A 14,547-nucleotide genomic window follows, 5' to 3' on the forward strand; every position below is an offset into this window, starting at 1 on the left:
ACTTACAACATTTGCAGATGATAGCAAGCTGAGAGAGGTTACAAGTACTTTGGAGGATAAGATTATAATTCAAAGGGATCTGGACAAATTGGGAACATGGTATGAGGTAAATAGGATGAAATTCAGTAAGGACAAATGCAAAGTACACGATTTAGGCAGCAGCAATCAATTGCACATGGGAAATAGCCTAAGAAGGAATATTATGGAAAGAAATCTAGTGGTCATAGTGGACCACAAGCTAAATATGAGTCAACAGAGTGATACTTGCAAGAAAGGCAAACATGTTTCTGGGATGTAATAGCAGGAGTGTTGTAAGTAAGAAATGAGAAGTAATTATTTTGCTCTACTCCACAAATCAGGCAAATCAACTGTAAAAGAATGAAATCAAGAACTTCAGAGAAACTGACTTTTTCTTTCCACATGTCCGTTGTCTGACATGAGTATTAACACATCTTTTATTGCAACTGGTTCTAGGGCTTTATGTAGTTCCAGACTCTAGACCATACATTATAATGTCAAGGCAAGATGATATTCCATAGCTCAGAGAAATGTATTTATGTGGTAGAGAGACTGTGACATTTGGTTAGTAATTCTGTGATACCATTCTGATCACTAAAGCGATTGAGTTTTCAATTAAACTGATGGTTAAAAGCAATGATACTGTGTGGCATTCACTTGTCCTGGAAATTTTCATAATTCAGCAAAGCAGCTTTGAAGAAAGTTGCTAGAAGGTACAACCTAACTGAGTCCTAATAGTACTTACAACTTTGAAGCAGTTCCTAAGAAGAGAGTGGGGATCTTGAAAAAACATTTTACAAATGTTTGTCTTAGCTGTGCTGGAACATGGCTTTGCTTTCTTCTGCACGTAGCTGCAATGACTGCTCACCTGAGAAAACAAGACTAGTCAATGAATAAAGACAGTTTTTTTAAAGCACTAACATGCTGTAAACCCTTTCAGGTACATTGGGAGATATGACTGACTGCAAGTCATTTAGATTAAGGCTTCTTAGACTTATTTTTCTTTATACCACTCTGAATACTTTTTTATTGTTTCATTATATTAATGTAAGCAGGGACTGAACTGCTGCTTGCTATCAGCCAGCTAAAAGGAGAGAGCTGCCCTGGGGTGGGTTGCCCCCTACAATTGTTTAGCTCTGAAAGATAATTAACTGTTAACTGTTGATATGTAAATACAGCTCATGCCAGGATGGGGAGACAATACGAGGTGTGGCTATGTTAATCCAATTCAGCCAGGGCTGATGGAGGATCAGTGTTGGAATGGAATGTGGTGTATTGTAAATAATTTGGGGCTATTGTGGGGGGGTCACAAATCATGCTACAGGGGTACTGTAAAACATGCCACCAGTGCTTGCAGGAGAGACACCACTATCATTGTAACAGGTCTCCGTGGAACAAGCCTCCCCACTTCCAGAGTTGAGTGGACTGAGCTGGGGGAAAGAATTAAAGGGCTAAGACTGGCCCAACCTGCCCCTTTCCCCCTTTCATTTAAGGACAGACCTATAGCAGACTCTATGTAGAAGCTGGAATCCTTTGCCAGTCCAGGTGCTGGCTAAAGCATTGAAATCACTAAGAGCTGAAATCACTGGTTTGGCTGGGAGCCAGACCCATTGCAGCCAGCGAAGCGGCGGCGGCCAGCAGAGTGGCTGGTGGGAATCATTGGCCGGTGGTGTGGCATGGCCGGTAGGAGTGGCAGCAGGCGAGGAGCGGCGACCAGCGGTGTGGAGTGGCAGTAGGCGAGGAGTGGTGACCAGCAGCATGGCTTGGCTGGTAGAAGTGGCGGCAGGCGACCAGCGGAGCATCCGGTGGCGTGGAACGAGACAGCTGGTGGAACGTAGTGGAGTGGCTTGTAAGGTGCCCCCTATCTATTCCCCCACCCCATTTCTACCCAGGTTGGGAGGTGAAACCCTGCAGGTGAACTTTTGGACTCTGGGTGGCACTGACCAGAGACAGAGACTTTTGAGGTGTTGGACTTTGGGTGATTCTTGGCTGGGTGGGGGGCTTAGCTCATGTTTGGGTCATGAACCCTGTTAGTGGTATTTTCCCAAGTTAATGCCGTATGACTTCTCTCTCTGTTTCATTAAATGTTTCTTTCCTACACTCAGACTCTATGCTTGCGAGTGGGGAAGCATTGCCTCTCAGAGGCACCCAGGGCTGCATCTAGACTAGCAAGATTTTGCGCAAAAGCATGTGATTTTGAGCAAAAACTTGCCAGCTGTCTACACTGGCTGCAAGTATTTGCGCAAGAACACTGACTTTGTACTATACAAAATCAGTGCTTCTTGCACAAATACTCCGATGCTCCCGCTCAGGGATAAGCTCTCTAGACAGCCATATTAATTTCTTGCGCAAGAATGCCCGATGGCTAAAATGGCTTTGCAAAAGATGTGCCAGTGTAGACGCTCTTTTTGATATTGAACCCGGTCCTGATTGCTGCCAGGCCTACCTGGCAGAAGGGTTACATTAAGGTGTGGCTTGCACACTTTATAAACAAAACAAAGGTGGTATCATCCTATAAATATTACAGGTTACAAACACTGTTTCCTTTTTCTGTTGATTTTTGTGATTCATTATAGATTTTTTTTCTTTTTTATGGCTGCTGAATCAAGTTGTTGGCTAGCATTCTTTTTTTAATCTTTCTTTAACCTTTTTTTAATGATGCTAGTAAAAGCACTTCTTTTAATAGGTCCTTTTATAGAGAGCAGTTACATAGATTCTGACAATGTATATTCTTTTTAATAAGTGAAATAAATTTTAAAAGAAAATTATCACAAGTGAAAGCAATGACAAATACTTCTGGGCTGCATCTAGACTGGCAAGATTTTGCGCAAAAACGTTTGCTTTTGCGCAAAATCTTGCCATCTGTCTACACTGGCCACGAGTATTTGCGCAAGAACACTCACCTTATACTGTACAAAATCAGTGCTTCTTGCGCAAATACTCTGATTCTCCCGCTCAGGGAAAAGCATGAACATTGCACATCTGTGCATAAGATTGGTACACCATGACTGTGTCTACATTGGCAGCCTTTTCCGGAAAAGGGATGCTAATGAGACACTTCGGAATTGCAAATGCCGCGGGGGATTTAAATATCCCCCGCGGCATTTGCATGAACATGGCTGCCGCTTTTTTCCGTCTCGGGGTTTTGCCGGAGAAAAGCGCCAGTTTAGACGGGATCTTGCGGAAAATAAAGCCTTTTCCGGAAGATCCCTTATTCCTACGTTCCGGAAAAGGCTTTATTTTCCGCAAGATCCCGTCTAGACTGGCGCTTTTCTCCGGCAAAACCCCGAGCCGGAAAAAAGCGGCAGTCATGTTCATGCAAATGCATTTGCAATTCCGAAGTGTCTCATTAGCATCCCTTTTCCGGAAAAGGCTGCCAATGTAGACACAGCCCATATGGTCAACTCTATATTCAGTTAAAACACAAAAGCAAGGTCATGTTCTACTATCTCCTTAAGGAGAGAATTTTAATGTGACAATTTAGCCTCCCAAACAATTATTTTTCTATGCAGTCATTCAGTTGCATGGCTCCTGGCTTATAAAGTCTCCTTTTTAGCCTCTGCTTGTCTAATGGCGACTAATTCCACAACTAAGAACTGAACAGATTGTGTTCCTGTGACACCATTAGTGATGTAATTGTATGGCATGGTTTGAGTAGTAAAGGCATTACCCACTTACCAGTGAGCACCAAATCTATCACTTTTGCAACAGTATTTGCATGATTTTCACTGACCTACAATGTAAGAACCCAGAGGTGAGTCCTATAAAGCAGAATACAGCATATTGTATTCCTTCAGGCTGGTCTCTGACCAATTATAACATATGTTCCTGCTGCTTCCCGTTTCTGGCTCCTATTATTAAGCCAAGTCTCCTGATCAGGAGGGAGAGAAGTAAGCTCCATTTTACAACTAAATACATTAACCAGCAGATTATTTCTGATGTATTGTCTCATCCTATAACTTTAAAAAAGTTTGTACTAGTTAGAATGAGTTCCTGGCCATTGCCTTAATGATCCACAACAATGGTACATCATCATCAAGTCAATCTTTTCAGTACTTTTTCTGAACAGGATATGAGTCATATTGACTGCAAGCAGCACAGAGTTCAGCTAAAATCATCTATGAAGGATAGGCAGGGGAAAAAAGAGAGGAGGTGTTGCCTTGTATATTAAAAATGAATACACTTGGACTGAGGTGGAGATGGACATAGAAGACAGACTTGTTGAGAGTCTCTGGGTTAGGTTAAAAGGGGTAAAAAATAAGGGTGATGTCATGCTAGGGATCTACTACAGACAACCAGGCAGTAGAGGTAGATGACACTTTTTTTAAACAATTTAAAAAAATCATCCAAAGCACAGAATTTGGTGGTGATGTGGGACTTCCAGCTATCCAGACATATGTTGGGAAACTAACACAGGAGGGCACGGATTATCCAATAAGTTCTTGGACTGCACTGGAGACAATTTTTTATTTCAGAAAGTTGAAAAAGCTACTTGGGGGGAAAGCTGTTCTTCATTTGATTTTAACAAAGAAGGAGGAACTGGTTGAGAATTTGAAAGTGGAAGGAAGATTGGGAGAAAGTGAGCATGAAATCATAGAGTTCATGATTCTAAGGAATGGTAGAAGGGAGAAGAGCAAACTAGAGACAATGGATTTCAGGAAGGCAGATTTTAGTATATTCAGAGAGCTGTTAAATGCCATGTTTAACTGCATACCTCCATCCATATTAGAATTAAAAACTTCAGAGGGGTAGCTGAGCTAGTCTGTACCTGGAAAAACTTAAACAATGAATAGTCTAGCAACACCTTAAAGACTAATAAAACATGTAGATGGTATCATGATGGACACATTTCCTCCACCTTATACCAGAAACCTACCGACTGCTTCACTTACCTTCATGCCTCTAGCTTCCATCCCAGACACATTTCTCAATCTATTGTTTACAGCGAAGCCCTAAGATACAACCAGATTTGCTCCAAACCCACAGACAGAGACAAACATCTACAGGGTCTATACAGAGCATTGTTAAAACTGAAATAGCCACCCGGAGAAGTGAAAAAACAGATTGGCAGAACCAGAAGAGTACTCAGACATGAACTACTTCAAGACAGGCCAAGAAAAGAAAACATCAGAATTGCTTTTGTCATCACCTACAGGCCACAACTTAAACCCCTCCAATGCATTATCAACAATCTACAACCTATCCTGGAAAATGATCCCTCCCTCTCACAGGCCTTGGGGAAAGGCCTATTCTCGCTTACAGACAACCCCCTAACCTCAAACAAATTATTTCTAGTAACCATGCAGCATACCTATGTCATAATCATCCAGGAATCCATTCCTGCAATCAACCCTGGTGCCAACTCTACCCACACATCTACACAAGCGATTTCATCACTGGACCTAAACACATCAGCTACCATATTAGAAGCTCATTTAACTCCACATCCACTAATGTGATCTATGCCATCAAATGCCAGCAATGCCCCCACTGCCATGTATATTGGCCAAACCGGACAGGCTCTACAGGAAAAAATGAATGGACACAAATCAGATAGCTGAAAAGGTAACACACAGAAACCTGTTGGAGAACACTTTAACCTGCTTGGGCACTCATTAACGGATCTCAAAGTCATTGTTTTGTTTCAGGCCAATTCCACAAGACAAGTACACAGGGAAGCCTTGGAATTTAACTTCATTTACAGGTTTAGGATCCATCACAAAGGTATGAATAAAGACATTGCCTGGCTAAACACTACCTTCCACATATTAATGACTTAAAAAACCAAACAATGGTTACTTCAGAAAAGTTTGCACCTTCTCTATCAGCTTCATGTAAGATGAACACTTTCATTCACTTTTTTTTCCTTTTCTTCCCCCATTCCCTATGTATTTCGAAACTGGAACTTTAATAACACCATTCATCTGAAGAAGTGGGTAATACCCACGAAACCTCATGATACCATCAACATGTTTTGTTAGTCTTTAAGGTGCTGCTACACTATTCATTGTTTTTTTAGTTTTTTCATATTAGAATTGTGTGCATGTAGTTGTACTGGCTGAAAACACAAAGGGTATGTCTACACTACAAAGTTAATTCGAACTAACAGACGTTAGTTCGAATTAACTTTGATAGGCGCTACACATGCAAACCGCTAGTTCGAACTTAATTCAAACTAGCGGAGCGCTTAGTTCGAACTAGGTAAACCTCATTCTACGAGGACTAAGCCTAGTTCGAACTTGCTAGTTCAAATTAAGGGGTGTGTAGCCCCTTAATTCAAACTAGTGGAAGGCTAGCCCTCCCCAGATTTCCCTGGTGGCCATTCTGGCCAACACCAGGGAAACTCTTCTGCCCCCCTCCCGGCTCCGGACCCCTTAAAGGGGCACGGGCTGGCTACGATGCCTGTACCAGGTGCAAGCCTGCCAGCACCCAGCTAGCAGACCCTGCACCTGGCACGGCTCAAGCCAGCCACCCGATGCCCCCCAGCTCTCCCCCTCTTCCTGGGACCAGGCTGGCGGCTCCCGGGAGCTTGCCTGGGACCGCAAGAGGTGGGCACCCGCCTGGACTAGTGCGGACATCGTGGACCTCGTCCACGACCTCCGCACTAGGCACAGGAAAGCGGCCGTCTAGGGCAGGAGAGCTGCCAGCCTGGCCACCCAGGAGCAGGTGTGCATGAAAATCAAGGTGGTCCACTGAGACCCCCGACCCTGAACCCTGAGCTTACAATGGCCATACTGGGTCAGACCAAAGGTCCATCTAGCCCAGTAGCCTGTCTGCCGACTGTGGCCAACCCTAGGGACCCTGGAGGGGATGGACCGAAGACAGTGACCAAGCCATTTGTCTCGTGCCATCCCTCTCCAGCCTTCCACAAACTTTGGGCAGGGACACCACTCCTACCCCCTGGCTAATACCACTGCATGGACCCAACCTCCATCACTTTATCTCACTTCTCTTTAAACTCGGTTCTAGTTCTAGCCTTCACAGCCTCCTGTAGCAAGGAGTTCCACAGGTTGACTCTTTGCTTTGTGAAGAACAACTTTCTGTTACTAGTTTGAAGCCTGCTACCCATTCCTTTCCTTTGGTGTCCTCTAGTCCTTCTATTATGGAAACTAATGAAGAACTTTTCTTGATGCACCCTCTCCGCACCACTCATGCTTTTATCGACCTCTATCATATCCCCCCTCAGTCTCCTCTTTTCTAAGCTGAAAAGTCCCAGTCTCTTTAGCCTCTCTTCATATGGGACCTGTTCCAAACCCCTGATCATTTTAGTTGCCCTCCCCTCTCCCAGCCTCTCTCTTCCCCTCTCCAACCTCCTTTTCCCAGTCTCCCCGAGTTTTGTTCAATAAAGAGAGATTCTATTTTTGACCACACGTTTTCTTTATTTTGTACATCAGGAAGGGGGGCTAGGGAAGGGTAAATGGAAGAAAGTGAGGGAGGAATGGGGTACGAGCCCCCGATGGGGAGGACTGGGCTGGCTCTGCGGGCTTATGGGGGTGGAAGCTCTCCTGCGGCCCCCCAATTGCCCCCTCTCCCCAGATGGCAGCCTGTGGCAAGTGCAGCCAGTCTGATGGCCGAGTGCTGCTTTGCAAGCGGGGCACCCCTGAGAACTGTCTGTCCGGGGTGGGGTCGGGTCCCTTTAAGCACAGCCCTCAGCTAGCCTGAGGCAGCAGCTCCACGCTCTAAGTCCTCATCTGATGTCCTGCCGGCACTGCTTCCAGCCATCCTTAACCCCGGTTCAGGGTCCACTTAATATGGACATGCTAGTTCAAATTAGCAAAATGCTAATTCGAACTAGTTTTTTAGTCTGGATCCGTTAGTTCGAATTAGTTTAGTTCGAATTAACTAATTCGAACTAAGTTAGTTCGAATTAGCGCTGTAGTGTAGACATACCCATCGAGAGGAACTGCATGCAGAAACAACCAATGTGATGTTTAATAGGTCATAACTGATGCATTTATTTACTTAAATTGTCCAAGAAAATTCACCATTAAGCAGATACCAGGCAGGCATGGAAACTTTCAGCCTAGGTGAAAGATTCCAAAATTTCCATACTTGATTTCTGTCTGCAGGTGAATTTTCTTGGAATGTTTAAGCACATAAATGCAGTTTTCCTCTAAATAAATGGAGAGTGAATATTTTGGCCCACGTTGCCAGTATTCTGTGGCTAACTCATCTGTTTCCATTTTCACTGTGCAGTTTTAACCATTTCAGTAAAATAGAACTCTGTCGCATGTGTGTTACATGCAAACCTCTGTGTTCCAAGTGCCACATGTGCCTGAAAAGACAGATATTTTGCAACTGTCCTTTCAGATAGCAGTGAGGTAGCCAGTATACCTGCCAGCTCCTTGTGAATTCCTGCATGCTACCAGCGTAGGAGTGATTGGGAAGCATCCATTCATTTCCAGCTTCATTATCATTGGTACCAAAAAGACCAGCTGACACACCTGAAATCAGATGAAAATAGGGTAAGACAGGAATGGAACCATAGAAAAACTCTGGTTTTAGAAGTCACCACTGGCCTCTTGCTCTCCTGCCTTCTATAGCTGAGGTGAAATGCAGAGGTGATGTATTTGGGTTCCTGAAGGAGAGCATCCCTTGGCAGAGTAACAGGTTGAGAGGACTACATTATCATCCTGTGTGCTAGTCTTCACTCTGCCTTCCTGGCCAGAGAAAGGAGCTGCCATGATGGACAACAGATTTCTATAAAAATTGAGGGTGATGTGCTGTACAGCGGGGAAGCCATGACAGCTTATATTAATAAGACCAGAAGGATGCTTTTGTATAAATGTTCATGTGCTCTGTTATATCTGACACAGGGGCATAGCCACACGCAGGCCTGGATGGGCCGTGGTCCACTCACTTTGCATCCAGACCCACCCTTCTCCAGTTTACCAGGCGCTCCAGCCAAGAAGCAGGGTCAGGGCAGTGGGGCTTACTCTATTCTACCTGCTGAACCAACGGGGGAGTGGGACCAGGGTGCTGGGGCTCCACCTGGTGTTCTAGCCAAGGAGTGGGACCAGGGTGATGGGGCTTTCCCTGCTCTGCCTAGTGTTCCAGCAGGGGAGAGGGGCTAGGGCAGTGGGGCTTACCCCTCTCCTTCCAATAAGCCAGGTGGGGAGCAGGAGTAGCAGGGCTAGAACCCACACATGATCAAGTGCCAGGCAGGCAGCGAGCGGAACAAGGCAAGCCCCTGCATGAAGACCCTGCTCTCTGGGTGCATCCCTGGGTTCCCTGGCCAGTTGTGTGCGTGTGGGGGAGAAGTGGCCCCATCCCTCCTGTCCTTCCCCCCCATTCTTGCCCACACACTCAGGGGCTGTGTCTACACTGGGCCACTTATTCTGGAAAATCAGCCGCTTTTCCGGAATAAGCTGCGAGCTGTCTACACTGGCCCTTGAATTTCCGGAAAAGCAACGATGCTCTACTGTACAAAATCAGCCACTATTCCGGAAAAACTATTCTGCTCCCGCTTGGGCATACGTCCTTATTCCGGAACACTGTTCCAGAAAAGGGCCAGTGTAGACAGCCCAGTAGTCTTTTCCGGAAAAAAGCCCCGATTGCGAAAATGGCGATCGGGGCTCTTTTCCGGAAAAGCGCGTCTACATTGGCCACAGATGCTTTTCTGGAAAAAGGGCTTTTCCAGAAAAGCAGCCTGCCAATGTAGACGCTCCTTTTCCGGAAAAACTGAAAACAGAATAGTATTCCATTTTAAGCATTTCCTGAAATTCATGCCAGTGTAGACACAGCCAAAGTCAGGGTCCACCCAAGTCAGCCTTTCTGGCTACAGCACAGATTATTTTGACATAGAAGAGAGCAGCTCTCAGACTGGCTTGTGGAGGTGGACTGGCTGGACACACAGTACTGCACCGCAAGCGGCTACGCTCAATTACAAGACAGCAAAATTGTAATTATTCTGTGTAAACATTCGTTGTTGTTACTGTAGGGACATGTTATATGTTTCATCACATTCATTGGTAGGATCTTGTGCCAGGACTTGAAGGACAGGCTAGTTCCGGTCAGCCCATAGTCTGAAACCTGAGCGTTCTAGAATTCAGAGAGAAAAACAAATCAGAAGGAGATGGGAACAGCTGTGCTGAATGTTTAGTGGTTACCATGATGCCATCCATCCAGTGTAAGAGTACAGAGATCATAGTGAAAGTCACAGGAGACAGAAACTGAATTTTCATTCGATACTTCTATTCTGTTAGCCTCCTTTCTTATGGTGAGTCCGTTCTTTTCAGACTGATTCAGACTGAGGCAGTTCTCCTCCAGCAGGGAAATATTGTAAATCTTGTATGTCTGTTTTAAGATAAGAATTTTCAGGGTAACTAGCTTAGGATGGATCTTGCAAGGTGTTGATTCCCCTTAACTACCCAATAGAATTGTACTTTCAAATATTTGAAACATCATTCCTGATTACTGGGTGAGCTCAGCTTGCACATGTGCAAATGGATGGTCCCATTTATGCCCAGCCCTATGGGGAAGGTAATGGTGTTCCTGAGGGACCGGTGAAGTGCGAAGCCTCCCAGCTGAACAGAAGCTTGTTCCTCCAAGAGTAGGTGCTGTTGTTCTTCTTGGCTTACACAGGATATACAAGAATTGGGAGAAAGGTTCTTTGAGCCTTCTCTACCCCATGTATCCACATACAAGTCAAGAAGAACATGGCCCATTATTGATAGGACTGATTGCCTTATTGAGGGCTATTCCCTTTTGCTGAGATATTCACTGTGTTTGCATTAACTTATGCGAGCCCCTGTGTGCTAAATCTGGGGCACAGATAAAGTCAGTGTTTGGCTTCTTTGTCAAAGTGCAGTGATTTCAGAGTTGCATATTCTCTTCTGGAAGGGAAAGAAGTTTGACTCTCCTGTCCTACCTTCAATCCGGGGTAGATATCAATGGTTGTCCAGTTCATTTTCACATGCAGTGAACCCAAGCCACTACTCTCCTGGTTCAGCACTACAGTAAATGTGTTGTGAACAAAATCCTTGGCAAGAAGCACACTGCACCTCGATGTCAGATCATACATTCTTCCATCAAAAGTCCTGATGTGCTTGTTTCCCATCAGTACAGCATGGTCTAGAGCATGGTATTGCAAAAGCAATGTCACAGTGTTGTTCACAGAGCTCATCGGGTAGCACTTAACTGCTTTCCAGAATCTATCTATTTGTTCTTAGGAAAAATGTACCCATTTCCTTATAATTTTATACCAGACTGGATCTCAAAGTCCTAGAACTTTGGAAAGTACGAAAAGAGGCTCCAAAGTTTACATTTGAGCCTATCTTGGTTTATAATCTTAATGCTAATTATACATATTCATAAACAGAAAGCAGGAATAAAGATTAAGAATCTGCCTTAAACAGAGGAAAGCCAGCAAAATCAGAGGTAAGACTGATTTTTATAGGTGCCAAGCAATGTTCCCTGTAAGCTGAGAGCTTGTGCAGCTGCTCAGAATTAGGAAAGCTCCCATAGCTAGGTTTTTGTTTCTATGGGTGGTTCACATTTGCAAATGTGTGGGTGCACATATTAAAATTTATTCAACAATTAGGTGGCAAGAATCTGCACATGGGAGGAAAAAATTAGAGGCACATTTGTGCCAAGGAATCTACATCAGCAGAATTCAATGGAAACTAGTGCACACCTCTGAAAATCTTACAGTCCACTCTTAAAACCCTCCAATCTGCCCAGATACTGGAGCTAATGAAGCACTGTCCAAAGCCTACTGTTTCTGGGAGCTCTCTTGTCTACTAATTGATAGCCAGATGTTCAGTGAGGACTGCTATCAATAGCAATGCTCTCTGTCTAATGTGATCTCTGAAGTTTCTACACAGCCAATCTTATACACTCTGAAGTTAACGGGAATTATGTCACCGACTTCAATGAAATTAAGATCAGGTCCTCAATGTGAGATCCTCAGCTCTGAGACCAATCATCATACCTCCTCACAATGGGATGTGGTTGAGATACCGATATATTCTACCTGCTCATTTCAAGCTTCCCAACAGAGTGGTGTTATATAGGCCTGCCAATGCAGTGGGGATGAGGAGGGCAAAGGGACATTTGTACCTGGGTCCAGTAATTCAAAGATTTGGGATTGGTCCTGCCTTGGGCAGGGAGATGGACTTGATGACCTCCTGAGCTCTCTTCCAGCTCTATGGTTCTATGATTCTAAAGAGGCCTGGGACTCCGGACCACTGCTACTGCTGCAGTGGTAGGAGCCCCAGGTCCCTTAAATCGCTGCCAGAGTGGGATGCCACACTCTCCTCACAGCTCTGCGGGCCAGAGTGGCTCAGTGTGGTGGTTCAGACAGCGCAGGGCTGGCTGCCCCATATCCCACCCCTTCTGCCCAAAACCTCACCCCTTCTTGGGGCACAGAGCTGCCCTCCCACCTTGCCCAGGGGCTCACGGAAGCTTTCAGCACCCCTGATGTTATAACACAGCTTTTCTGTACTGTATGTAATTAAAAAATAAGAAAAATTCACATGGAAGTTTGCTGGAGCTGAAAGTTCACCACAAATGGCTTATTTACCATAAGTGACTGCTGCGCCACCAAAATATCAATCTACATAAAATCATTTAAAATACGACCCAGAGAAATATGATGTTAATTAACAATCCTCTCTTTGTATGCAAAATTCTATCTGGAGCTCAGAGGAAAATGGGAATAGCTGATTAGAGCTGCCAAGGAACCTACATTCAAAGGGGCTCTCCATCAGCCTCTGTTTGATTCTATAATACTCAGCAACTGGGTTGATGTTGTACAGGTCCCGGAGAGGCCGCATTAGCTTTTCCTCAATGAGGTAGTTAGTGATATTTGCCAGGCCCACAAAGTGGTCTCCTTTAGGCAGCACTGGCAGTTTCACTGCCATTGAACAGTTCCTGTGGGATACAAATGATTAACTTGTGGTGTTACTGGTGTTAAATTGATTAAATGTAGTCAATGTATCAAGTGGTATAAAATGGAAAAGAAAAGTGCTTCTTAAAGCTGAGTGTAGCATAGCTATATCATTTGCTGCTGGATATTTATTCTCCAAAGTGGGGAAAGCAGCCCATGACAATAGATGATAATATTACTTAGTATAAAGGGAGTCCAAAGCACAGGGTAGCTGCTGAGTTCTGTTCCCTAATACTGTAATTTGATGCAAATAACCGACAAGTATCTGTTTAGAAGACTATGCTGGGTGTAGAGCTTTCCCAAACGCTAGACTGCCCACTGTTACCTGGCTGAAAAACTGTACAGATTTGATAACGGTTTCCGGATCTTGTTCACAGCTCTGGAAATCCTGGCATCTGCCCATCTCAGTAGCTGACGTGTTGCCTAGTGGGGACACATCATTAAAAAACTTCAACACTGAAGTGGTTTTTGGACATGCTAAAAGGACTATCAAAGGACTATTAAAAACATAACACTTGACCCTCCCTCACATTTGTCACTTGCCTAACAGCAAGGCTTCCTGTTATTTAGAGGTGGTTGGTGAATGAGAAGTTAATCACGTTGGTATAAGAGAGAAATATATCCTCCTGATGACAATGCCATTTAACATGTACGCAGGCCCACTACTGGAGGGGTAAAGGGGGGGGGTCCCCAGAGCTATTTACAAACTATAGTGTGACAGGAATGACACGCATACCTCTGAGGTGGGAAGACCGCAACCATGTGGGTGACAAGCACACTGCTAGTGGTGTCATTTTGGCCAAAGACATCAGATTGACACACCCTCTAATATTAAATGTGCCACTGAGGTACCAGGCCACTTTTTCGAAAGTAGCAAACAGCCAAATCCATATCCTAGAGGTATGTGCACAAAGCAGGGAAGTGAAAATCTACCTGTGCAATTTGCATACACAGAAATGTTGCTTAGAATTTAGGTGCAATTTTAGTAGTTAGTTTGAGATCAGGTTGAGGCATATGGCCCTTGAAGTCCACAAAAAATGCAAAAAACCTTGAATTTTATCTCGTGTGAAGAGCCCCAAAGAAGAAAAGGATCCAATGGTGGCATCAGCCTTGAAAAGATGCATGATGAGTCAACCTGAATGGAACCTGAACCTGTATTTTGAAGCTGATGCTTAGCTCTGTATACAATCCCCTCTGGACCATATAAAAATTAAGCATTATTTTATACTAACCAAATCCAAGCTTGTTTTCATGGCTGTTAATGCCACCTGGATTGGTTCCATTAACCACACATCTTTTACAATACTGGGCACAAAAGCCTGGATTTTCTTCATATATTCCTCAGTTTTCTCTTGCCAAACTTCGTCCAGTGACTTCAAAGTCACATCATAGTAGGCATCCTTCAGGGTGGCTAATGGTTCTGAAACAAGTGTGAAACTGACCTTAGCAAATACATTTTAACGTGGACCTCAGTTGTAATTCAGGACAAAATCGTCACCACCTCAACAAAGGAGGGGGGTATTCTCTGAACACTAGGTTATGGGACAGGCTATGGAAAACATGGCCAGCCCTGATCTGCCTCCAGCATCCAGAAGCAGACACTGAGGAGGCAGGGAGTGCATGGAGCTCTTTCAAATCCA

General features: G+C 44.5%; 1 protein-coding gene across 6 annotated transcripts in view; it reads right to left on the reverse strand.

Moving 5' to 3' along the window:
• LOC102446612 (uncharacterized) overlaps positions 1 to 14,547 on the reverse strand; it is a 234,792-nt gene that overhangs the window by 8,223 nt on the left and 212,022 nt on the right. For 5 of the 6 annotated variants that reach the window (XM_075899317.1, XM_075899316.1, XM_075899315.1 and 2 more), the window contains 7 exons: positions 14,140 to 14,327; positions 13,233 to 13,330; positions 12,707 to 12,891; positions 10,889 to 11,091; positions 10,128 to 10,314; positions 8,353 to 8,462; positions 764 to 886 (listed from right to left, as the gene is read on the reverse strand). In XM_075899317.1, the coding sequence (XP_075755432.1) occupies positions 764 to 886; positions 8,353 to 8,462; positions 10,128 to 10,314; positions 10,889 to 11,091; positions 12,707 to 12,891; positions 13,233 to 13,330; positions 14,140 to 14,327 (1,094 nt within the window). Of the gene's footprint in view, positions 1 to 763; positions 887 to 8,352; positions 8,463 to 10,127; positions 10,315 to 10,888; positions 11,092 to 12,706; positions 12,892 to 13,232; positions 13,331 to 14,139; positions 14,328 to 14,547 lie in introns of those variants that run through there. The other variant, XM_075899318.1, reaches the window with a different exon arrangement.

The sequence above is a fragment of the Pelodiscus sinensis genome, chromosome 16 (genome assembly GCF_049634645.1).
Source record: "Pelodiscus sinensis isolate JC-2024 chromosome 16, ASM4963464v1, whole genome shotgun sequence".
Classification (NCBI taxonomy): Eukaryota; Metazoa; Chordata; order Testudines; family Trionychidae; genus Pelodiscus; species Pelodiscus sinensis.